This window comes from Eulemur rufifrons, chromosome 17 (assembly GCF_041146395.1).
Source record: "Eulemur rufifrons isolate Redbay chromosome 17, OSU_ERuf_1, whole genome shotgun sequence".
Lineage (NCBI taxonomy): Eukaryota > Metazoa > Chordata > Mammalia > Primates > Lemuridae > Eulemur > Eulemur rufifrons.
Window position 1 is genome coordinate 21,685,900 of NC_090999.1, and position 24,810 is coordinate 21,710,709.

The following is a 24,810-nucleotide window of genomic DNA, read 5'->3' on the forward strand; positions in this document are numbered from 1 at the left end:
TTACAACTAGAAGGGACTCTAGAGAGATCTGGGTCAGTAACTTCATTTACAGATAAGAAAACAGAGATGAAGAAACGTAAAAATTACTTGCCCATATTAGTAGTAAAGCCAGTACTGCAAGCCATTTCTATTCTCTCCTAATCCAAGGCTCCTAATCCATACTCTCAGGTCTTTCAAAGAATAATTAAATGGGCCGGGCGCGGGGGCTCGTGCCTGTAATCCCAGTACTCTGGGAGGCCAAGGCAGGTGGATCGTTTAAGCTCAGGAGTTCGAGACCAGCCTGAGCAAGAGCGAGACCCCGTCTCTACTAAAAATAGAAAGAAATGATATGGACAACTAAAAATATATATAGAAAAAACTAGCCGGGCATGGTGGTGTATTCCTGTGGTCCCAGCTACTCGGGAGGCTGAGGCAGTAGGATTGCTTGAGCCCAGGAGTTTGAGGTTGCTGTGAGCTAGGCTAACACCACGGCACTCTAGCCCAGGCAACAGAGCGAGACTCTGTCTCAAAAAAAAAAAAAAAACAAAAAACAAACAAACAAACAAACAAAACCCCAAACAAAAAACAATAAATGAGTTGCTCACTTTTCAAAACTCAGGGAGGTTTGTCTTAAAAGATCTCAATTAAATTTCTACACACACATAAAAATCTTTTCTTCTTTTTCATTAAAGAGACAATGTCTCGCTCTGTCACCTAGGCCGGAGTGCAGTGGCATGATCATAGCTCACTGCGGCCTCTAGTTGCTGAGCTTAATCAAAATCCTCTTGCCTCAGCCTCCCGAGTGGCTGGTTCTATAGGTATACACCACTGTGCCCGGCTAATTTTTAATTTTTTTGTAGAGATGGGGTCTTGCTATGTTGCCCAAGCTGGTATCAAACTCCTGGCCACAAGCAATCCTCTCTCAAATTCCAGGCATGAGCCACCACACCCAGCCAAAATCCATCTTTTAAAGTCTACAAATATGCAGGCATTCTTGCAACAAAACACTTCCTGCGTTTAAACCGTTCTAAATACTATATTTAACATTATAGGTCGCTTGTAACATAAACCAACCATTGTCATAGATCAGAGAAAGATGAATTAAAAATATGGGCCCATTAAAGAGTTTCTACCAGTTACAAAGGCAGCTGGCAATGTAATATGTTCTGGGCATTTCTGGCAAAGATAAGAATGTGGTCAGAAGCTATTATCACAGCTTGTTTTGTATAGCTTATTTCAGCAGGAAGAGAATGGTAGGCTGTACGTCCAGAAATGGAGTACATTTCTAGGAGATAAGGGCATGATCATGAATTGCTGCCATGGCCTTCTCCTTGTGACTCAAAGGCATTCTAGTAGAGGAAGAAAAGGACATGGCTAGAACGTGACTCTCAAGGTGAGATAACATAATGAGTTTAGATGGACTCAAAAGCTTATCTTCATTAAAAAATATCCCAAATCATATACTTCAATAGTTTTTAATGAAATTGTGTGTATTTATAAAACCCACCTGTCTGGTAGTAGGTTTCAGCAACAGAAGGCTGAGGCTGGGCAGCGGCAGCTACAGCAGCAGCAGTTGCTGTTGGTTGTTGGTAGTACTGCTTACTATCATAAGCTACAGCAGGAGCTGTGGATCTTACATATGAGTACGAGTCCTAAAGAAAAGGAATGAAAGAAAATCTTGCTATGAGACAAGTGGCAGAAAAAAAAAAAATATCCTTACTATATAAAAAAAGGAAAACAAGAAACTAAATATGTGGTTTTATGTCAGACCTAAACATAAAGAATCAAATTCAATACAAAGAGGATTCATTTTGGACTTCATCAAATAAGAGCAAAAGCATTTTAGCAACATGTTTAACTTTTATAATCAGAGTAATCACTGAAACATTTAAAAGTAATAATTAAGTAAAAATTAATTTTATTAAAAATTCATGGCAGTTTTGCCTTAAAGATGGATCCCACAGTATCAGAAAAAGAACATCTGGGTGTTACTAAGCTTTGTGATTACTCCAGCCTTTTCATTGTTTCTTTTTTTCAAGAAAGATCAAGGTAAGCTAGATGAATTCTGGCACTCCATAAAGTAAGGAGGGATGGCAAGGTATGTAGGTGGAAAGGCTGAAGAAGCAGACAGGGCCCAGAAAATGATGGGTTTCACAGACCTTATTAAAATCAACAAAATTTATCATATTTTGTCTCTGGACATAACGAGACATAATCACACACATCAAAAGGAATTGTAAGTTTAGTAATTTGCCAAAAATTAACAGCAAATACTAATACTGTTGATCTATATTTCAATGTTTTTCTTCACAAAGTAAATTCCAATTGCTTTAGAAAGAATATAGAAACCTGGGGAAAGCTCAGAAGGATCAAAGTTTAAAATGCAGATCCTAAAAGCAAACAAATAAGAAATGGACTGAAAAAATTAAAACCAAATTTATTTACATAAACAAGTAGTAAACTAGTACTGTTTTAAAACAATACTGTAAAAGGAATTTATAAGTCCCATAAGACTAAACCACAAGCAACTGGGCCGGGCGTGGTGGCTCACGCTTGTAATCCTAGCACTCTGTGAGGCCAAGGTGGGAGGATTGCTTGAGGCCAGGAATTTGAGACCAGCCTGAGCAAGAGCAAGACCCCGTCCCTACTAAAAAAAAAAAATAGAAAGAAATTAGCTGGACAACTAAAAATATATAGAAAAAATTAGTTGGGAGTGGTGGCGCACGTCTTTAGTCCCAGCTACTGGGGAGGCTGAGGCAGAAAGATCGCTTTAGCCCAGGAGTTTGAGGACGCTGTGAGCTAGGCTGATGCCACGGCACCCTAGCACAGGCAACAGAGTGAGACTCTGTCTCAAAAAAAAAAAAAAAACCAAAACAGGCAACTGGCTGAAAAAAAGCATGATCAATTTTTGTTATACTGTATACTAAAAACGAACATTTTGACAGGATAAATGTACAGACAACCGAATTTCTACTTTGGATAAGTTTCAAGAAAATATGTAATTATGTTTGCCCTATAGCTTAGGCCCATGATTCTCAAAACAGAAGATATACCTGTATTTCAAATGAATAAATAATGCCATAGTACAAACAAGGGACAGCTTTTCTCTATCTTAATTTTTTTTTTAAAAATTGAGGTCAAATTAAATTATTTAACCAGTAATTGATGTAAAACCTCCTAAAAATTAAAGCTAACATATGTATATATAATACAGTGAGGTGGACGGGGGAGAATTATTAATATAAAGAAAGCTGACTGCAAGGAAACTTAGTGGTTGGACTATGTCCCAAAACTACCTGTGAATACTCATTCACTTTTTTCTATCATTAGATGTATATTTTGGAAGACCCAAGTTTGAAAAGCACTAGCTTGAATATTATATTATACACTGAGGCCACTAAAGCCTGCATGTTAAGGCTATCGAACCTAGTGGTTTTCTTACCTGGTAGTTCTGTGTAGTAGCTGGAGGTGGTGGTGGTGGTGCTTCTTGTTGCCTCTGGGTATAACCATAGTCAGTTGCTGTGTGTGCAGTGGGGTAGCCTCCATATGCAGCAGCTGTAGCAGCAGCTGCAACAGCTACTGGAGCAGGCCTGGCAACTGCAACTGTGGCGGCTGCTGGTGCATAGGCAGCAGTAACTGTGTGAGCAGCTACTGGAGCCTGATGGACAGTGTAGCTAGCAACTGTAGTTGGATGAGAATAGGCTACACCCGAAGCTGGCTGCTGGCTATATTGTGGAGTAGAAGAATAAATATAATACAATTTTAAAATCCAGGAATAAATAACTTGAATAAAAAGTTATTTACCAACTTAAATAAAAAGCACATTTGTTTTTTAATGTGTAATATAATCATGGACTACAAAAGGCCAAGTATTTGAACTCAATAAACCTCCTACTCAATGCTATATCTGCTATTGTTCTATTAATATAATTTTTTCCTTAATCTCATTATATAATCACACATATTGTTTCAGGTCATAGATCATAATGAAAGCAGGGATAACAAACTAGGATAAGAAACAGTATTAGGAGGAAAAGAAAACTTAAGGAATTTCAAAAATATTTGTCATATGCATATAACAAAGTTATGTTCTATAGTTTAAAAAAATCTCTACAAAGAAATGATAAGAAAAATATTATATTCTAACCCCAATTACAGAAAACATTTAAGGTAGAACCTATTGACCAGTTTTATTAAGATAAAAGCACTTCTGTTGGTCTAGAACAATGGTTCTAACTAGGGGAGATTTTGCCCCCAGGGGACAGATGGCCAAAAATGTCTGGAAGTATTTTTGATAATCAAACTGCAGAGAAGGTGGTAGTAGTATGTGTTATTGGTATCTAGTGGATAGAGGCCAGAGATGCTGTCGCACACTCTACAATGCATAGGACACTCCCCCACAACAAAGAATTATCTAAAATATGTATGTCAATAGTGCTGAGGTTGAGAAGTCTTGCTCTAGGGTAAAAAACCTACAATGAAATATCTATTATTTTAGGTAAATTTTCTAGCTTAGAGTATTTCATTATATAAATTTACTTTTTTCTTAAAAATATAACAGCACATGTTGTAAAAGGAGACCTAAGTTGGATACTTTGCAGTTATAACCATTTAAATCTTAAAGAGGCAAAATATTTTCAGTAATCAAATGAATTTCCAGATAAAGTTCTTAATGTGTTTAAGCTGAGAGCCTATGTCACATAAAACGAAAGGCCTACCGAAGTTAGCATATGAAAATATGTTTCTTGTTCTAGGTTCTCTGAGTAATGCACTCAATTCCACTTGCTAAAGCTACATTTCCAAGGCAGAAACACTTTCTAAAAAAAGGAAAGCCCCAACAGTTATTTAGCTGGCAGGTTTTAGCTGACCACAAGTTTTAATATGAGCCAATAGTTAAGAATAGCTAAGAAATAAATAAATCAATAAATAAAAAAAAAACCTGACATAAGCCAAAGCTGCACTAATAAACTAGAGTATCTGATTCATGGGTTACAGCACAGGGTCTTCTGTACTGGTGTGCTTGGTGCCATAGATACGTGGTACAGAATTAAAATTAGGGGCCATCATATTTTAACTGTGTTATAGAAGACACTGATAAACTAGGCTGTGTCCAAAAGAAATCAAAGTAAAGCTTATAGATAATGGGTTTTATTTCATGTAAAAACAGGAGGACCTAGGGAAATTCAGTCTAGAAAAGATGATAGCTGCTTTCTAATAGAAGACATTTACTCCATGCTGCTCCAGAGAACAGAATTAGAACCAATAAATGGAAGTTACAGGGTGAGAGATTTCAGTCCAATATGAAAAAGGAAAAAAACCCCAAAAACAAAAAACTTAAGAGTCGAAAGAAATGCTTATAATTCTTACTTGGAATAAAACTAGCTAAAATTTTCTACATGTATGCCAGTAAGACAGGAAAAGGAAAGTTTACATTGTAATAGTGGCAAATTGGGTTGGGATTAACATTTTCTATGGACAATTCCACATCCTTAAGAAAAAATGCCAATAACATGTTATACTTCTTCAAAATTCCTAGGAGTGAGAAAAAAGATTATATTTAAATATAAATACACCATGTCTGTGAAACTCATATTTAACATGTACTAATAGGGTATTTCACACATCCAGACTACATTGCATAGGAGGAATATTGGTTCCATCATCTGTCCACATTTCTTGGTCCCAAAACGTGTCCTAAAGGACAAAAAGCAAGTAGGAATAGAATGGAAATGTCAAGTCAACCAAGCAGACAATTTGACTTTTATTGCCTCTGATCCTAACCCTCAAAGTCTATGTGACTGGGGAAGGAATGACCATATGCTCTGGTTTATGTCTGCTGCCCCAGTGTAATTATTAATAGTATTCTCTTTCACTCGCCTACGTGTCGCACTTTGAACATTAAATTATACAGTCACTTACCCTAGTAACCAAATAAAAAGATGCCAGTGCATTTAGGAATTACTATAAACAGACCCCTGAAGCTGCCTCTGCTCTGTATAGCCAGGTCTCTTTACCCATCTCCTAGACTGGAACCATATCCTCTACCAAAAGCATAAGAAAAAATGATGATCTAGTCTCAATTTCTAGTAGGCCAGGGGCTAGGACAGACAACTGCTGTTCAGATTAAAGACTCCCTGCTCCAACCCATGGAGAAGCAGGGGAAAAAAAAAAAAAAAAAAAAGACTCCCTGGTTTGTTATCCTAGACCCATCTGGAAAATTCTCTTTCAATTTTAAATATCTTAGAAAACCACCTATTACATGATGTAGATGACCATGCTGGACTATACTAATTCAATTAGCTATCTAGTGGCTAAGTCTAAATGTAAATTTACTTTTAAAAATTCAGGTCAAATCAAGTTCAAATTAGTTAAAATAAAGTTAATCTTAAGTCAAAATAGGTCAAATCAAGGTTTCTGCCTAGTCTGGAATATTAAAATAAAAGGTGTCATCTCTCTACATTTACAATGTAAAACTTATCTGTCTTTAAATTATTTCTTGAATAAAACAGAACATAAATTAAATAAAAACCCAATCCATGTGCCATAACAGTATACTTGTGAAATATGAAAAGACTTTCATTTAGTAAGCATCCAGTACAGCAGAAGTTTCTATGGGGATAACATCCTTTGTGAATAAATAAAATCTAATTAGCTTCAGTCAGTTTTAAACTGGACAAACTAATAAATCATGAAACAAACATAAAAGAATAATATGTATAAGAAAGGTTAAGAAACACATCAAGAGTCAGACAAAACAGAAGAGAACGTCTCTTGGGGAAAAAAAGGAAAAGAAAATATCTAGGAATTATTAATATTAAAGAGTAAAAACACTCTATCTTCTTGAATTACCCTGGAAATTAATGGCCAGCTCCCTGCGTACTTATCAAAAAGTGAGCCAGAGGCCTTACTGAAATAGAGTTTACAGACAGTCTTACTGCTTTTTTCTTAAAAATGAACAGACAAGGCTAGGTGTGGTGGCTTGCCTGTAATCCCAGCAGTTTGGGAGGCTGAGGCCAGAAGATCGCTTGAGGCCAAGAGTTTGAGACCAGCCTGGGCAACACAGTGAGACCCTGTCAGAAAGGAAAAGAAAAAGCAAAGAGAAAAGAAATTTCCTACTCCTGAGGGGAAACACATGTTTTCAAATTCAAAGGGTCCACAAGACTGCAAAATAGAACAAAAGAACCAAACCCAGAGACACAGCATTTTACATCTCAAAACAAAAAAGATAATTCAATTCTCCAGAGAGGGAAAAAACTACAAATAAATGAAAAATTAGACTTCCTATTGGTAACATTAGTGGCTAGAAGACAATAAGGTAATGTCTTCAAAATTCAAGGGAAATGATTATTAATGTAGAATGTTGTACTCAGCCAAACTATGGAGGCGGAATAAAGATTTTTTTAGACATTCAAGGATGAGAGCAGCTTACCTCCTATATATGTTTTCTTAGGAAGCTATATGAAGATATACTCCAGGTTAAACAAAAAGTAAACCAACAAACGTGAGATCATGCAAACAGTGGACAAAGATAAAAGCCTAGGTGCAGCAGGCCCAGAGAGTAGTGAGCTTAGATCGGAATCAGAGGAAGGACAGAAGCCTCCCAGAGAAAAGACATCCAGGAAAACAGAGACTGTACAGAACAGACAGTAGACAAGGAGCTCAGAAAAATCTAAGGACATGATTAATTCACTGACATTAAGATTTTTTTAAAAAGGTAATGGAAGACTTCAGACAATATAAAAGTGCTCAAGAAAGGAATGATTCTGGTGAAAGATTTCACAGTTGAGCAATTAGTACAGTGTAAAAAAAGGAAAAATCCATTTGAACTTAAGCCTAGGAAGATTTTCTATTAAGTGGTATAGGATTGTAAAATGGAACGCATTCGGCATTATAATCACAGAATGGTACTTGGCTCCACAGTAAATACTATTTAGACAGTCATAATAATGAAACAGGCTTTTCCTTTAAAGTTTTAGAATCAACCTAAATTACAGAAGATAAACCATGATTACAGGACATAATGTAAATTTCATCACAAGTAAAACTATAGGTTAAGTTGGGGATGCGGTGAGGAAAGAGGGGAAGTGAAGCACAAGAGTTTCAAGACTCTTAGAGAGTACTGAGATACCATCTATTTTTGATGGAACTGGAAATGGAGTGTATTGCTGAAGTAACAGAAATAGCCTACCACTGAATTTGGAAACAGGAGAAATGAGAAGAAGATTATGTACTAAGTCCTAAACTATGACTACAGGAAATAAAAAAATAATGCATAAAGTTGATATACGAAATAGCAGATGAGGCATATTATTTAACGATGTGGAGGTTAACACCAAAAGAAAGAAAACCAGAATGCATTAAAGGTGGAGGTCTCTGGGAAGTTTAACTCTTTAGTTTCTATACAACAGTGGTTCTCAAAATGTGATCCAAGGATTCCTAAGACCCTTTTAGGAGGTTCATAAGGTTCTCCCTTTTTCAATTACACACCTGTGTGAAGCCAGACTGACTTTGTATATTTTAATTCAAACAATTTAGTGCAACAGACTGAATGCAAAAGCAGATATGAGAATCCAACAGTCTTAATTGAGACATTAAAATGATTTGTAAAAATGTGAAACAATGCCTCTAATCTCACTATTAAAAGAATTAGTTATTTTTTGTAAATATTTCTGGTTAACATGTAATGGTTTCACTGTTCTTATTTTAAATGATTTAATAAGTATTTTGAAAATTTCTTATCTAATATAGCAAAATATCGATCTAAACCAAATAAACAAAAACTGTTTGGGATTCTCAATAATTTTAAGTGTTAGAGGGGTCCTAAAACCAAAAACTTTGAGAACCTCCATTTTATGATACGGACCATTAACTTAAATCTGTAATGGTTATTCACCATTCATTTAATTGGTCTCTGGCTATCCCTTTAAACATAAAGTTTCTATCATGCGACAGGAAAATGAAATTGCTTAGTTTATTAATAAAACTACCACTTACAGCAAAGTAAGGTTTATAATTAATAGAAACCTAGCAGAAAGTCATTTATTCTAAAGATGTCATGTAATTACTAGCAAGTGGCAGAGGAAAAGCTTGAACCTAAGTAATGTGACCCCAGTGCACATGCTCTTAACCATTACATCTATTCTCTGCAACAGTTGTGTTTTTAAATAGTTTAAAATATGATGACAAGTTCAACATACAAAAATCAATGTCATACACCACACTGATAAAATGAAACACAAACACCATGTGATCATATCAACTGATGCACAAAAAACCATTTGACAAGATTAAATACAATTTCATGATTAAAAACACTCAATAAACTAGGAATTGAAGGAAACAACCTCAACATAATAAAAGATATTTAAGAAAAGCCCACAGCTAACATCATACTCGATGATGAAAGACTAAAAGATTTTCTCTAAGATCAAGAACAACACAGGGGGGCCAGGCGCGGTGGCTCACGCCTGTAATCCTAGCACTCTGAGAAGCCGAGACGGGTGGATCCTTTGAGCTCAGGAGGTCGAGACCAGCCTGAGCAAGAGCGAGACCCCGTCTCTACTAAAAATAGAAACAAATTATACAGATAGCTAAAAACATATATAGAAAAATTAGCTGGGCGTGGTGGCAACATGCCTGTAGTCCCAGCTACTCGGGAGGCTGAGGCAGTAGGATTGCTTGAGCCCAGGAGTTTGAGGTTGCTGTGAGCTAGGCTGATGCCACGGCACTCTAGCCCAGGCAACAGAGCAAGACCCTGTCTCAAAAAAAAAAAAAAAAAACAAGACAGGGACACGCGCTTTCACTATTTCTATTCAACATAGTATTTCAAGTCCAAGCCAGAGCAATTAGGCAGGAAAAGGAAAGAAATGGCATCCAAATTGGAAAGGATCAAGGCATCTGTTCACAGATGACATCATCTTATACACAGAAAACTCTGAATATTCCACAAAAAAACTGTTAGAACCGATAAACAAAATCAGCAAAGTTGCAGGATACAAAATCAACATAAATATCAGATGCATTCCCATACATTAACAGTAAACAATCCATCAAGGAAATTAAGAAAACAATTCCACTTACAATAGCATCAAAAAGAACAAAGTACTTAAGAATAAACTTAACTGAGGTGAAAGACATGTATACTGAAAACTACAAAATGTTGTTGAAAGATTTAAAGACAGAAATAAATGGAGAGACATTTCATGTTCATGGATTAGAAGACATAATATTAAGATGTCAGTACTACCCAAGTGATCTAAAGATTCAATGCAATTCCTATCAAAATACCAATGATTTTTTTTTCCAGAAAAAGAAAAATCCATCTAAAGTTCTATGGACTCTCAAGGGCCCCCAAATAGCCGAAAGAACCTTAAAAGAGAAGAACAAAGTTGGAGGTTTCACACTCCCTGATTTCAAATACAGTAAACAAAACTAGAATAATCAAAACAGTGTGGGCTGGGTGCAGCGGTTCATGCCTATAATCCTACCACTCTGGGAGGCCAAGGTGGGAGGATCGCTGAGCTCAGGAGTTTGAGACAAGCCTGAGCAAGAATGAGACTCCGTCTCTAAAAAATAAAATATTCCACAAAACAGTGTAGAACTGGCATTAAGACAGACATACACATCAATGGAAAAGAACAGAGGGCCCAGAAATACGGCCTTGCATATTCAGTCAAATGATTTTTGACAAGGGTGCCAAGACTATTCAATGGGTTGTCCTCTCAACAAATGTTACTGGGAAAACTGAACATCCACGTGCAAAAAAATGAAGTTGGATCCTTACCTTACACCATGTACAAAAATTAACCAAAACAGATCAAAGACTTAAATGTAAGAGCTAAAAGTATAAAATTTTTAGTAGAAAACACGAAAGTCTTCATGACACTGGATTTGGCAATGATTTCTTGGATATGACACCAAAAGCATAAGCAACAAAAGCAAAAGTAGACAAATGGAACTACAACAAACTTAAAACTTCTGTGCATTAAAGCAGCAGTCCCCAACCTTTCTGGCACCAGGGACCGGTTTCATGGAAGACAATTTTTCCATGGATGGGGTCGGGGCGATATGGGACAGGAGGCAGATGCAGAACGGCTGTAAATACAGGTCGTAAGCACAGATGCAGCTTCACTTGTTCACTGGCCACTCACCTCCTGCTGTGTACCCTGGTTCCTAACACACAAGTACCAATCTGCAGCCTGGGAGTTGGGGACTACAGCATTAAAGGGCGCAATCAACAGAGTGAAAAGGCAACATATGGAAAGGAAGAAAACATTTGCAATGCATATATCTGATAAGGGATTAATATCCAGAATATATAAAGAACTCCTGGCCAGGCGTGGTGGTTTATGCTTGCAATCCTAGCACTCCGGGAGGCCGAGGTGGGAAGATCACTTGAGGGCAGGAGTTCAAGACCAGCCTGAGCAAGAGTGAGACCCTGTCTCTACTAAAAATAGAAAAAATTAGCCAGCCAACTAAAAATAAAAACAAACAAAAAAAATTAGTTAGGTGTGGTGGCGAGCACCTGTAGTCCCAGCTACTTGGGAGGCCGAAGCAGAAGGATTGCTTGAGCCCAGGAGTTTGAGGTTGCTGTGAGCTAGGCTGATGCCATGGCACTCTAGCCTGGGCAACAGAGCGAAACTCTGTCTCAAGAAAAAAAAAAAAAAAAAAAGGAAATCCATGGATGAACCTTAGGGACATTACGCTAAGTGAAATAGACCAGTCACAAAATGACAAATACTAAATAATTCCACTTATACCAGGTATTGAGGAAAATTCGTAGAAACAGAAAGTATTATAGAATGGTGGTTACCAGGGGCTGGGGAAAGGGGAAAAGGGAGAGCTATGGTTTAATAGTTATAGTTTCAGATTTGCAAGATGAAAAAAGTCTGGAGATGTTTCACAACAGTGTGAATATACTTAAACTACTGAACTGTATATATACTTAAAAATGATTGAGATGATAAATTTTCTTTTCTTTTTTTTTTTTGAGACAGAGTCTCGCTTTGTTGCCCAGGCTAGAATGAGTGCCGTGGCGTCAGCCTAGCTCACAGCAACCTCAAACTCCTGGGCTTAAGCAATTCTTCTGCCTCAGCCTCCTGAGTAGCTGGGACTACAGGCATGCGCCACCATGCCTGGCTAATTTTTTCTATGTATATATTTTAGTTGGCCAGATAATTTTTTTCTATTTTTAGTAGAGACAGGGTCTTGCTCTTGATCAGGCTGGTCTCGAACTGTTGACCTCAAGCGATCCACCCACCTCGGCCTTCCAGAGTGCTAGGATTACAGGCGTGAGCCACCGTGCCTAGCCAAATTTTATTTTCTTTAACCACAATAAAAAAAAAACCAACAACATGGTGACAATTCTGAATAGAGTACTACCTCACTGCAACTTAATTACTGTTACCTGAAACAATTTTTCTTTCCTTCCTTTCTTTTCTAAGAGGGTCTCAGTTCTGTTGCCCAAGCTGGAGTACGGTGGTGTGATCATAGCTCACTGTAACCTCGAACTCCTGGGCTCAAGAGCTCCTCCTGCCTCAGCCTCTTGAGTAGCTGGAACTACAGGCTCACACCATCATGCCTAGCTAATTTTTAATTTAAATTTTTTGTAGAGATGAGGTCTTGGTACATTGCCCAGGCTGGTCTTGAAATCCTGGGCTCAAGCAATCCTCCTGACTCTACCTCCCAAATTAAGACAATTTTTTAAGTAGCAAAAACAAACAAATGAACATTCTCTTATATAAAACTTATTTAAGAGAACCCTAAAAGCCTCCCAATATAAACCATCTAAAAATGGGGACAAATTGATTTTTGTTAAACAAGTCAACAAGCTGGAAAGAAAAAAAAGAAAATTCTGAAGCTAAAAGCCTGGAGTAAGCTAGACTATTCTGTTGGCATTTGCTGATCTATGAAGGCCTAGAATGTAGGCCTACCATTGTTCTGCAAGAAGGTAAGGAGATACGGAACTTAAGCACAGAGTACAAATCAATATACTGCTTTCTTCATCAAGAGAATTTTGCTACCCCAAAAATGTGAGCTGAATTAAACAATATGTTTAGTAGTGTAGTCAGTTCATTTTTCTTCTACAAATACCTTTTATGGGCTGGTAACAAAAGAGGTCATAGAGCAACACCAGTCTGCCTACCATACTTTTGAGTGGTCTAAAAGCAAACCTTCCCACCAGATCCTGGTGTTAGTTCTCAGGGAGAATGCACAGTACATGCGTGTCTAGAGCTCCAAGTCTGTTGCCTGCAGCTGCAGTATCCTTATCCAAAGCTCAAAATCTTCACTTAGTTTTATTTAGTGTGCTCCTGTACAAATACCATTTTCTGTGTTAGCAGAGACATGAACAAACTGGGAAGCAATAGCTTAGAATTAATTAGGAAAAAGCTCTCTTCCTTCTTTAAGGGAGAACTATAAGGAAACTTTTCCTGTCTGAGCCTTGGCTCTGGGTAAAGAGGAGAAACATCTCCCCTGACAATTCTTGCCATAAGACAGCCTTCCTCTAGGTTTGAAAGGTTCTGGAATTCATATTATCTGACCAGGCAAACTCCAAGCCAAGAAATTAGTTTAATACAGATTGAGTATCCCCTATCTGAAATGCCTACAACTAGCAGTGTTTTGGATTTGGGAATATTTGCATTACACTTACTGGCTGAGTATGCATGATCCAAAATCTGAAATGCTCCAAGGAGCATTTCCTTTGAGTGTCATGGTGGGGCTCAAAACGTTTTGTATTTTGGAGCATTTTGGATTTCTCGATTAGGGATACTCAACCTGTGTAACTCTAGGCTGGCAGTAATTCCAGGTACCACAAACCACATACTCCTCTCTAAGTGCTTCAGATGATCTAACTAACAGGAGATCCAATTAAAAAAATCACAACAAAACTCAAAGGAAATAAGCTATTATGATCAAGAGTCTGCAGAATAAAAGAAATTCTTTTTTGAAAAGGCTACAGGCATTAAAATTATTGGATACAAAATATAAGCACATTTTAAAAAGTAAACGAGATTATAAAAACTAAGACGGAAGAACAAAAGGTCAAAAATAACCAAATGAGTTTTTTACAAGAACCAAACAGAACTTCCAAAAATTAAATATAGCATATCAAAATTACAATCAGAAATTAAGAAAGGTTACTGCACATTGGCACAAAATTAGTGAACTAGAAAATATCTGTAAAAACTACCCGGAATGGACACAGAGAAAAAAAGATGAAAAATACGGAAGAAGATAAAAGACCTGGAAGAAAGAACAAAAAGTGTTAACTTACATCTAATTGGAATTACAAATGGAAGAAAAAAATAGGAAAGAAACATCTAAAAAGAATGTCAGAGAGTCCTTAAAATTAAAGATAATAATTCTCAGATTCAGAATGCCCAACAAATTCCCAGTAGGAGTAAATAAAAAGGAATTCTCAGTAAGATCCACCTAAATGAAACTGTGAACACCGAAGACAAACTCTTTTAAACAGCCAACAGAAAAAAATTGCCTATGGAAAGTAAGTGATGAGTACTCAAGAATGAGGGAAAATTAAAGATATTTTGAGATTTAAAAACAAACAAACAAACAAAAAAAAAAACGACCCTGCTCTTTTACCAAGAACCTGCCAACACTGGCTGAGTTTGCACCAAAAACCGTGAAGGTGGTGGCCTGGCCCGGGTCATCACTGAGAAGTACTGCACGTGCCTGGGCAATGACTTCCACACGAACAAGTGTGCATGCAAAGAGATTGCCATTATTCACAGCAAGAAGCTCTGCAACAAGATAGCAGGCTATGTCACACATTCGATGAAGTAAATTCAGAGAGGCCCGCTGAGGGGTATCTCCATCAAACCGCAGGAGGAGGGTGATGAGAGAGAAAAAAGAGATAACTATATCCTGAGGTCTCAGCCTTGGATCCGGAGATCACTGAAGTATTAACAGATCCGAACACTAAGGAAATGCTAAAGCTTTTGGACTCTGGCAGTCTGTCCAACCTGCAGGTCACTTAGCCTACAGTTGGGATGAATTTCAAAACACCACATGGAATCTTTCTGCTATACTGTAATATTAATTTCAATAAACCTCAAGCAGCAAAAAACAAAAACAAAAAACCCCCACCAAACTAAAAAAACAAAAACAAAAAACAAGCCTATTATTAGACCCACACTAAAAGAAATTCTGAAAGATTTATTTTAGGAAAATGATCTCAGAATGAATTAATGTTGAGCAAAAAAGAGTGGTAAATAGGAAGGTAAATTTAAAAAATCACTGACTACATAAAACAATTAGCTGTGTCCAACAATGGTTGTGGGGTTAAAAATCTAATATTGTATACCAGCACAAAAATGAACATGAAATTGATCAAGGTTAAAACATTTCAAGTCCTTCTGTTATTTAGTGGAGTAAAGTTAATGATTAACTTTAGACTAAGTGAAATATTCATGTTAAATTTCTAGAGGAACCAATATAGGACAGAAACAGAATGTTTGATTTCTCCCCTTATAAAGGGAATGAGGTGGGAAAAATCTCAATCAATAAAATGTAGGCCGGGCACGGTGGCTCACCCCTGTAATCCCAGCACTCTGCAAGGCCGAGGCGGGAGAATCGCTTGAGCTCAGGAGTTCGAGACCAGCCTGAGCAAGAGAGAGACCCCGTCTCTACTAAAAATAGAAAGAAATTATCTGGCCAACTAAAAATATATGTAGAAAAAAATTAGCCAGGCATGGTGGCACATGCCTGTAGTCCCAGCTACTCGGGAGGCTGAGGCAGTAGGATCGCTTAATCCCAGGAGTTTGAAGTTGCTGTGAGCTAGGCTGACGCCACGGCATGCACTCTAGCCTGGGCAACAAAGCGAGATTCTGTCTCAAAAAACAAAACAAAACAAAAAAAGAAAATGTAGAACGCTTCTGTCATTCACCTTATTAGATGTGCTTTTTGTTCCTGGGAAAACATACTGTGCATGAGCACACATTTGTTTCAATTTTGGATAAAATGGCAAAGTAACTTATGCAAAATATTTTTTTTCTTTCTTTTTCATGACACACAAAACACAATCTGACCTTTCCATTAGTCCAATTTAATGCTCAACACCGCTGGACTTTCTTTGGTCAAATTGTGGCATTTTATATCTACAAAATTACTGACAGACTTACTTTTGAATTAGGTTTAAAATCAGGTTTAATATTTTATAATGTTGAAAAAGATATAAATCCAACTTCCTCAGAGAATCACCCCTAAGAAAAACCAACGTTATTCCTTATACTTGATTTTGTAATGTCATGCTCCCATTACCTTTACAATGCTTATTAAAACAATAAGCATATTACCATAGAATTTCATAAGAAATTTAAATTCGGGTTCATTTCTTCTTAAAAACTAGAATAAAATAGCTTATCCTACAATTTCTACCAATTCACTAGACCGGTACAGCACAGGAGAGGGAGGTGTCATATGGTGTTAAATGTCATATGAAAACTGTTAATTTTCTTGTGATCTTTAACTCTTTCTATTTGTAAATAGTTTAACAGGAAAAATAGCCATTACCATTTACCATCTGGGTCCACTGGACCTTTTAAATTTTTTGAATTTTTGTAGTTTTTTTTTATTTTATTTTATTTTATTTTATTTTTTTGAGACAGAGTCTCACTCTGTTGCCCAGGCTAGAGTGAGTGCCGTGGCGTCAGCCTAGCTCACAGCAACCTCAAACTCCTGAGCTCAAGCGATCCTCTATCTCAGCCTCCCGAGTAGCTGGGACTACAGGCATGCGCCACCATGCCCGGCTAATTTTTTCTATATATATTTTTAGCTGTCCATATCATTTCTTTCTATTTTTAGTAGAGATGGGGTCTCGCTCTTGCTCGGGCTGGTCTCGAACTCCTGAGCTCAAACGATCCGCCCACCTCGGCCTCCCAGAGTGCTGGGATTACAGGCGTGAGCCACCGCGCCCTGCCAGAATTTTTGTAGTTATTTAATAATTAATTTACATAACAATATGGGATAATAAAAATAACTATTAGAAACATTTAAATAAGAAAGTATAGTAAACCCAAATTTTTATTCCACATTGCCCTGATTTCTAAGGTATATGGACCATGTTCTGTGAACACAACTGCTCATCAACTCTCCATGCAGAAACTTGGAACATGACCATCTCATAAGTGATGATTCCGGATTTGAAATATATTTCTAATGGGTTCTAGTTCATCATTACCTCTGGTCCTCCGTCCTGCATCTGCAGGGTCAAATGCAATGCTTAAAAAAATTTTTGAAATGTTTTATGGCTCATATTTTGTTAAAGATGGCTATCTTTTTTGCTCCATAATTGCAAAACATTTCAATTTTGGATTTAGAATAACTAATCCAATAACTCTTCATTTCTACACCGCTTATTTCTTTTCAATCACACCTTTGTATACAATATCTGTTTTCAGCATTTGTCCAATAATGAACCATCATCAAGTAAATTTTGGTGCATGAACATCACAAAAGATGAAAGAATTCTGCCACTTATCCTTTTAGCAAAATGGGATGTTGTTGTTCTTGACCCAGGACATTACATAATGAAGTCCTTTCTAGTGAATGACTAACTGGATAAGGCTGCTATATTTCCTTTTTAATTCTTAGAAGTATATTGTTCACTTATTGATTCCTGAGTTTGAAAAATTCATCTAGGACACTGTCATCTGAAGATTCTTAGTCTGAGATTTTGCTCATACGGATCAATTCACCATTAGGCTAAAGTGGTGCTGTTTTTTGCATTCATCTTCGTATTTAACTAATAATTGTGAAATGTCTTCCTCTGTCCACTTTCTTCTCTTTGCCAGTATGGACAGAGAATGAACAATTCTGAATTCTCAACTGTATTGAGGGAAAACTAAAAGCCAACTATAAAGTCAGCGTCTCTTTTATATTTTCTTCAAAGAAGATGCAATACTTGGGCAATACAATATCATTCAGTTATTTCACTATTGTACTACCCTTCTAGGTGATCCCAACATTCTTCCATTTTCCAATTATATTACTCTTTTCTGGCAAAGTTGGGAATAAGTGATAAGTAAAGAGGAAATAATTTCTAGGATAATAAAATAGCAAAATGTTTAAGATCCCAAAATGTAAAATCTTGCAACATAAGGTAAATTTTATTCCATTTTGAAAAGTAAAGAAAATGCTTTTTTTTTTTTTTGGAAAGAAAAGAAGTTTAAGAAATAGAAATAGTCTAAGGTAAGTCTAAGTCTAAGAAAAAGAAAATAAGTGTATTTTCTTATTCTAAGAAAATAAGTCATGAAATGTGACTCTTTCTATTTGTAAATAGTTAAAACTGCTCAAAAAACAAACTCACTAACTATGGGTACAATAAAAGGTGACAGATACTTTAAGTGACTTAAAACACAGTGCTCCCAGCATGGACAACTCAGCAAGACCTCATCTCTACAAAATATGAGAAAAATTAGCCAAGCACGGTAACACATGCCTATAGTCTTGGCTACTCAGGAGGCTGAGGCAGGAGGATCACTTGAGCCCAAGAGCTTGAGGCTGCAGTAAGCTATGATGATGTCATTGCATTCTAGCCCAGGCAACAAAGATTCTGTCTCAAAATAAAACCAAAAAAAAACCACCCAGAGTGCTCTCTAGAATTTTCTATATTCAAGAAAAACAACAAGGCCTCACTTTGGGAGGCTGAGGCAGGAGGAGAATTGCTTGAGACCAGGAGTTTCAAGATCAGCCTTGAAACTGGGTGGCATAGCCAGACTGTCTCTATAAAAAACGAAAAAATTAGCGGAGCTTGGTGGTGCGCAACTGTAGTCCCAGCATATTTGGGAGGCTGAGGCAGGCAGCAGAATCACTTGAGCCCAGGAGTTTGAGGTTGCAGTGAGCTACTACGACACCACTGCATTCTAGCCTGTGCAATACACTTAGACCCTGTCTCAAAAAACAAAACAAAACAAAAAAACCCCACAAAAAACACAAAAGCAAAACAAATCCTTCATCATTTCTCAAACAATATTAACATTTCTTCAGGGAAAGGTAGCAATATTCACACTAAGTAAGATGGAAATAAAAAAACTAGCCTTTTGTCCAGTTTTCACTGTCAAGTTTTTTACAAAGTTACTATATTTTCAGAAGTGTTTGAACTTCAGAAACGTGGATAAAGGATTACAGACCTCTAAATTTAAAGCTAGGATAACCTGATATTCTGTCCATAACTTAAGCAGAGGAGTGTTATTAAATTTACATTTTATAAAGACCATTATGCTTATAGTAAAAAATGACTTGATTGGGGGAGTGAACAGAAGCTACAAAGCCACCTTCATAAATCATAGCATTCTTTGCTCTCTTCCACATGGTTATTGTTTAAAAGGCTTTCTTATTGTTTTTCCTATAAAAAAGTGTCACATTTCTTCAAATCTATTTTCAAGGATATGCTTTGCCCATTTAATGTTGACTACCACACTTAATTCATTTTATACTATAGTTTTTTCCAGAAATAAAATATTAATTCAAAAATTTACTTTCATCTGATTTCTTTTGAACCACATTGTTTCCCAATCCTGTAAGCCCATGTGACCTCTAGGACCCTTAAGTATTAATATTTATGTGAACACTAGACTACAAACTTACTTGAAGTAAAATTTTATGCTAATCTTTCTATAGCTCCAAATGATCAGATTCTAGTTTTCCTATAATGGCTACTCATTAAAATTACACCAATAATTTGATTGCTATGTTAAATCCCTAATCCAGCATCATCTTTTGGTTTTAAGACACTACATTCTCCTGCCTCTCTGTCCCCTTTCTTTCTTTCTCTGGCACTACCTTAAGCACAGATGTTCCCCAAGTTTGTAACCAGGTTCTATTCTTTCTCTATTTATAATTCATTCAAAACATGTCTACAAAATGCTTGATATATGCCAGGCACTGTACTTTCTTTGGTTTCATCCATATTCACAGCTATAACAGTAGATCACCGCCATATGGTTAACATCCACATTTATACATAAACTTATCCCTTTTCTGAGCTCTATTTCCAAATGCCTACTGAATAATGACTAACACTGATAGGGATATAGAATATATGGCAAAGACTGTTCTGAGCACTTTACAAATAATACTGAATCCTCAAAACAATACAATGGAGAATGCAGAGGCCTCTTGGGATGCTGATAATGTTCTGGTTTTTCATTTTTTCAAAATTTGAGTGCAGGTTACACAAGTGTGCTCAGTTTATGACATTTCATCAAGCTATCCTTGTATTGTATGTGCAGTTTTCTTTTTATACACATTATACTTCAATAAAAAAATGTTTTTAACACATTGCCACACTAGAAAAAAAATTTTTTCCTTGGGGCCACAGTGTTTTATTACAAAAATAGAATAAAAACTTCAAAAACAAAATGATCCTAATTTAATGAAAAATTTGTTATTGACTTCTATTCACTTAATCCACGTTTTTAAAATTAAATTGTCAATATTAATTATAACAATAAGAACATCAACAAGTAAGATTTTCATGAAACAACTGCAAGGTTGTGCCCAAGTTTTGCTTCATGAGGCCCGGGGCTCAAAACTAGTGTGAGTTAAATACAACTCACATGGCAGTTAATGTGTTAAAACTTCAATCCTATGAGGTAAAGATAATATTATCTTTAATTTATTAATGGAAATAGAAACTACATTACCAAGAGATTGTTTGCTCAAGGTCACATGGCAGGTAGTAGAAAAAATCGGATTCAGCTCAGGTAGTTTGACTTCAGAGCACACCCAGGTCAATCATATCATGCAATTCACACATTCCTATCTCAGCTCAATGTATTTCCTCTGTCTGAAATGAGTTTCCCCTGATTTTCCGAATGAAACACCATGAAGTTTACCTCAAACTCCACAGTCACAATCTTCCACTTTACCACTTTAGTATTTTGTTAAAACTAGTTAAAACTCAGTTATGACTGTTATCATGGCATAGGTATCTGTAGGTATATCTGTCCCCACGCTCATATCCCCAAAGTGCAAACTCTTTGGAAGCAGGGACTATGCATATTGTAGATGTTCATCAAAACATTAAATAAATGAATTACTCCCTACAAATGTACTTTAATATGCAGAGTATACAACAAGACTAATATTAAAACAAAAAAGTTCAATGTTTATTTCATTTATTTGATCTCTTAAGTATGAACTAAAAGCTGTACTGCACATGGCTTTCAAGAAATGCTAAGAAATGCCATACTCAGAACAATGACTCTAATCCTATATCCTGACAGAGTGGCATCAAGGACAATTTATGGACAAGTACAGTAGGTGTACTCCTCACCTTTAACCAGTAGATTAAAGATGCATCTAAGTAATTCTAATATACTTTGTCAATTACTACATTTAAAAGCCCAAAGACTGTCTTCTGATTAACGTGATGGCATACTTCTGATTTGCCTCCCCCCCACCAAAATATCTCTATTTAACAACTACACATTCTAATCCAACTGACCATGTAAGTACAGGTCTACCTCTGGGATCTCTATTTTAATCCAAATGATCAATCTGTCTATCCCTGTACCAATACCATCTTATTCTGTTAACAAAGTTTGGTATTTGATATTGCAAGTCCTTTCTTATCAGTTCTTACAAGATTATCATGACTACTTTTGGATGAATACTCTCTTCACTATAAATAATAAAATCCCTTTATCAAGTTACCCCAAAAATCCAGTTGAGATTTTTACTGGAATTACATTAAATACACAGATTACTTAGGAGATAATTGACAACTTGATGGCATTGATTTTTTTCACTTATGAACACAGCCCATATTTTTTTGTCTTATGATTTTTTAATCCTATTATATTTTCTCCTTAAGGTGTTTTGCGTATCTCATTAGTTTTATTCCTACTTAATAGGTTTGGTGGCTATATATAAATGGGACTTATTTGAAATTTAATCAAATTTAACATTGCTGAAACAAGAATGCTACTGATTTTTGCCTGATCTTAGATCCAGAAAATTTAAACTCTTTTGTCCAACAATTGTATTATGTTGCCTGCAAATAAGAAAAACTTTTTTCTTTCTCTATTAAATTGAAATTGATATTGAGGACCACCAAATGATACTCAAGCACCTACTTTTAAAACATTTTACTGTGAGATTATGAGGCTCTCTATATTAAGTATATGATAGATACCAACCAAGGAGTTCTCTCAAAACTCTTACATTATTATTCAAATCTCTACAGGAAACAACACTGGTAGGAATGCCTACTGAAAATCAGGCACTAGGCTAGGAAGTTTTATATTTAATCTTCACCTCAAGGTGAGTTAGGTGAGAAGACTGAGTCTCAGAGAGGTTAAGTGACTTGGCCAGGTGACTGAAGGGATGCAGCTGGGATTCAAATCCCAAATCTGTCTAGCTCCAAATTTATGTCCTTTTTACTGTAGTATACTATAAGACAGGTTACAAAAGTATACTCAAGCATATACCTTAAACATTTTATACAGGGATATTTTGGCTCACCCTGCTCTATTAATACTAGTGGCTATTAATAATATATGCAGGAAATATCAATATAATAGCAACAATCCTTTTGGAAAGAAAATTTTCATTATTTCATACTCGTTCATGCAATATGCATCTTAAGATTCAATAATATGATTAGCTGTTGCAGTAAAAAAATTTTTTTATAAAGCTAGTACATTTCCATGACCTAAGTTTGTTTCAAAACCTGTTCACCTGGTTTTTTCACCTTCTCAGCTAGTAATTAATCCTTTTCTACCTTACTAGTGTTACTTTCATTCTTTCCTTCAAGACACAATATGCTTAACACTACATTCAAGTAAGAAGAAAAAAAAAAAGGAAAAAAGAAAACTCATTGGTTGATTATCAGCCTACCTAACTGTTAGCCTACCCAAGTTATCTTGATGTGAAAAGATTCTTATACTTCAGGAACAGACGTCCCTAAGATATCTCAAAATCATTAGACAAAATGCCTTCTTTTGACTAGCAGATACTTAATTTAAATGTCCAGCAACAGTCAAAATCCACTTACTGATAAATTCAAGATTTTTCTGAAGAATAAGGGAAACTGGCTATTTAAAACTCTTAAAGATGGCTGCAAAGATTTCAAAGAAAAAAATATAATAAAACTCTCAAAGAAATGATTATGCCCAACTGTAGAATAAAATGGGATTTTTAAAAAAAGTTTTTAAAATTACTTATACTTATTAATGTACATGCCATAAATCCTCTTCAAAAACTGGAGAACTCCTATGAGAACTTCTGTATCACTGTCAATGAAGGAGTGGCTAAAAAAAATTGATCCTACGAAATTATTAGATAATGTTTTTCCACTGAGAACTATTTTTCCTCAATTTTTTTGCTCCCCTAAAGTTCTTACAACTGTCAAAACAGTTCTGTTCCTAAGATTATAAAACAAAATTTTGTCTAAATTTGTGTATCTTCTCAAACAAAAAAAGTAATCTACTAAAGTAGATTACCTACCCAACCAAGTTCCCTTTCTGCCATGAAACCATCCCTGCATTTTCACCATGCCTGAGACCTGCTTTGTCCTGTGCACCCACAAATTAACATTCTAACAGAAACATAGGCACATAAATACATACAAATGAATACTTCAAAAAAATTCTTTTTCCAAGAGGGAGAAAGTCCACGAAAAGTCAGAAAACAAAAAGATTATATTTTCAAGAGTGGTATATGGCATAATGCGCTTATTTACTTGCCTTAAAAAAAAACAAAAACAACCAAATACCCACACATAAAACTGGAAGAAAAACATTCAGTAGCTCATAGAACTTACAGCACAAGGATTGACTAAATGCTTACCACAAAAATGTTTAATATGCATTATTACAAATGAAAAACTAAATCTGAAGTTATTAGAACTTTATAAAATCTCTTTATTAGAGATCCTTATAACATCTCTTAAAGAACATCTTTAGTGGCCATTATGAATTTCAAATATTAACAAGCCAAAAAGAAGTCTAAATAAATTTAATCAAATACCTTCCATACTTGTAACCAGAAAAACTAAGAACCAGAATTAAATTCAGGTGTATGATATTTACTTTCAGTTATCTGTATTTATCAACAAGTGTAGCAATTTTCAATCACATCATCCACATGTAAATATAGTTGTGTATGCAAAGGATTGGTTCCAGGATCCCGATGTGTACAAAAATCTACACATATTCAAGCCTCCAAGTAGGCCGAGTGGAAATCGCTTGCATAAAAAGTTGGCCCTCCATATACTTGGGTTTTGCATTCCATCAATAACGTATTTTCTATCCACATTTGGTTGAAAAAAAAAAAAAATCACATGTAAGTGTTCAAGGGTCAACTGTGCTTAGAATTTCTCTGAGTTTGAGGTCTTTCAAATTAGAAAAAAAATTCCATTATAATTACTTCCAGACAGCAAAAAAAATTAGCATCATCACTGCATTTTTTGCATGTGCTTTTGTTATCAATCTTATTTATTCATCTTCCTCAAGCCAAAGTTTTAGCATTATTGATCCTGATATCTTGCCATTAAGTGCAAACAATTTTCATGTGCTATGTTTATATATAAGGACAGAGCACTTTAATCAGTTTTGGTAATATATGCATAAATGAGTAATGGCAAAATACTAGTCTTTTCTCTAATTTCGTAAGTTACATTGTTGTTACAGTTTATTGAAACTTTGAGATTCAAGGCCAAAAAACTATTAGGTACGGAAATTCTGTAACAGTTTCCTGTATTGGGATAAAACACATACATGTAAATATTTTACCAAAAATCAAGTACCTTTAAATTGGTATTTCCCCCATTAATTTCTATCTGTAGGTCTGCATTTAGAAAATACTTCA

General features: G+C 35.8%; 1 protein-coding gene across 2 annotated transcripts in view; it reads right to left on the bottom strand.

The window, feature by feature from the left end:
• Nucleotides 1-24,810, bottom strand: part of ZFR (zinc finger RNA binding protein) — an 84,018-nt gene that overhangs the window by 56,794 nt on the left and 2,414 nt on the right. For both annotated transcript variants that reach the window (XR_011235924.1, XM_069492062.1), the window contains exons 3-4: nucleotides 3,422-3,704; nucleotides 1,487-1,631 (exon numbers count right to left, since the gene is read on the bottom strand). Coding sequence is in view for 1 of the 2 variants with exons in the window: in XM_069492062.1 (XP_069348163.1) it covers nucleotides 1,487-1,631; nucleotides 3,422-3,704 (428 nt within the window). In the remaining variant the exon portion in view is untranslated. The remainder of the gene's footprint in view (nucleotides 1-1,486; nucleotides 1,632-3,421; nucleotides 3,705-24,810) is intronic.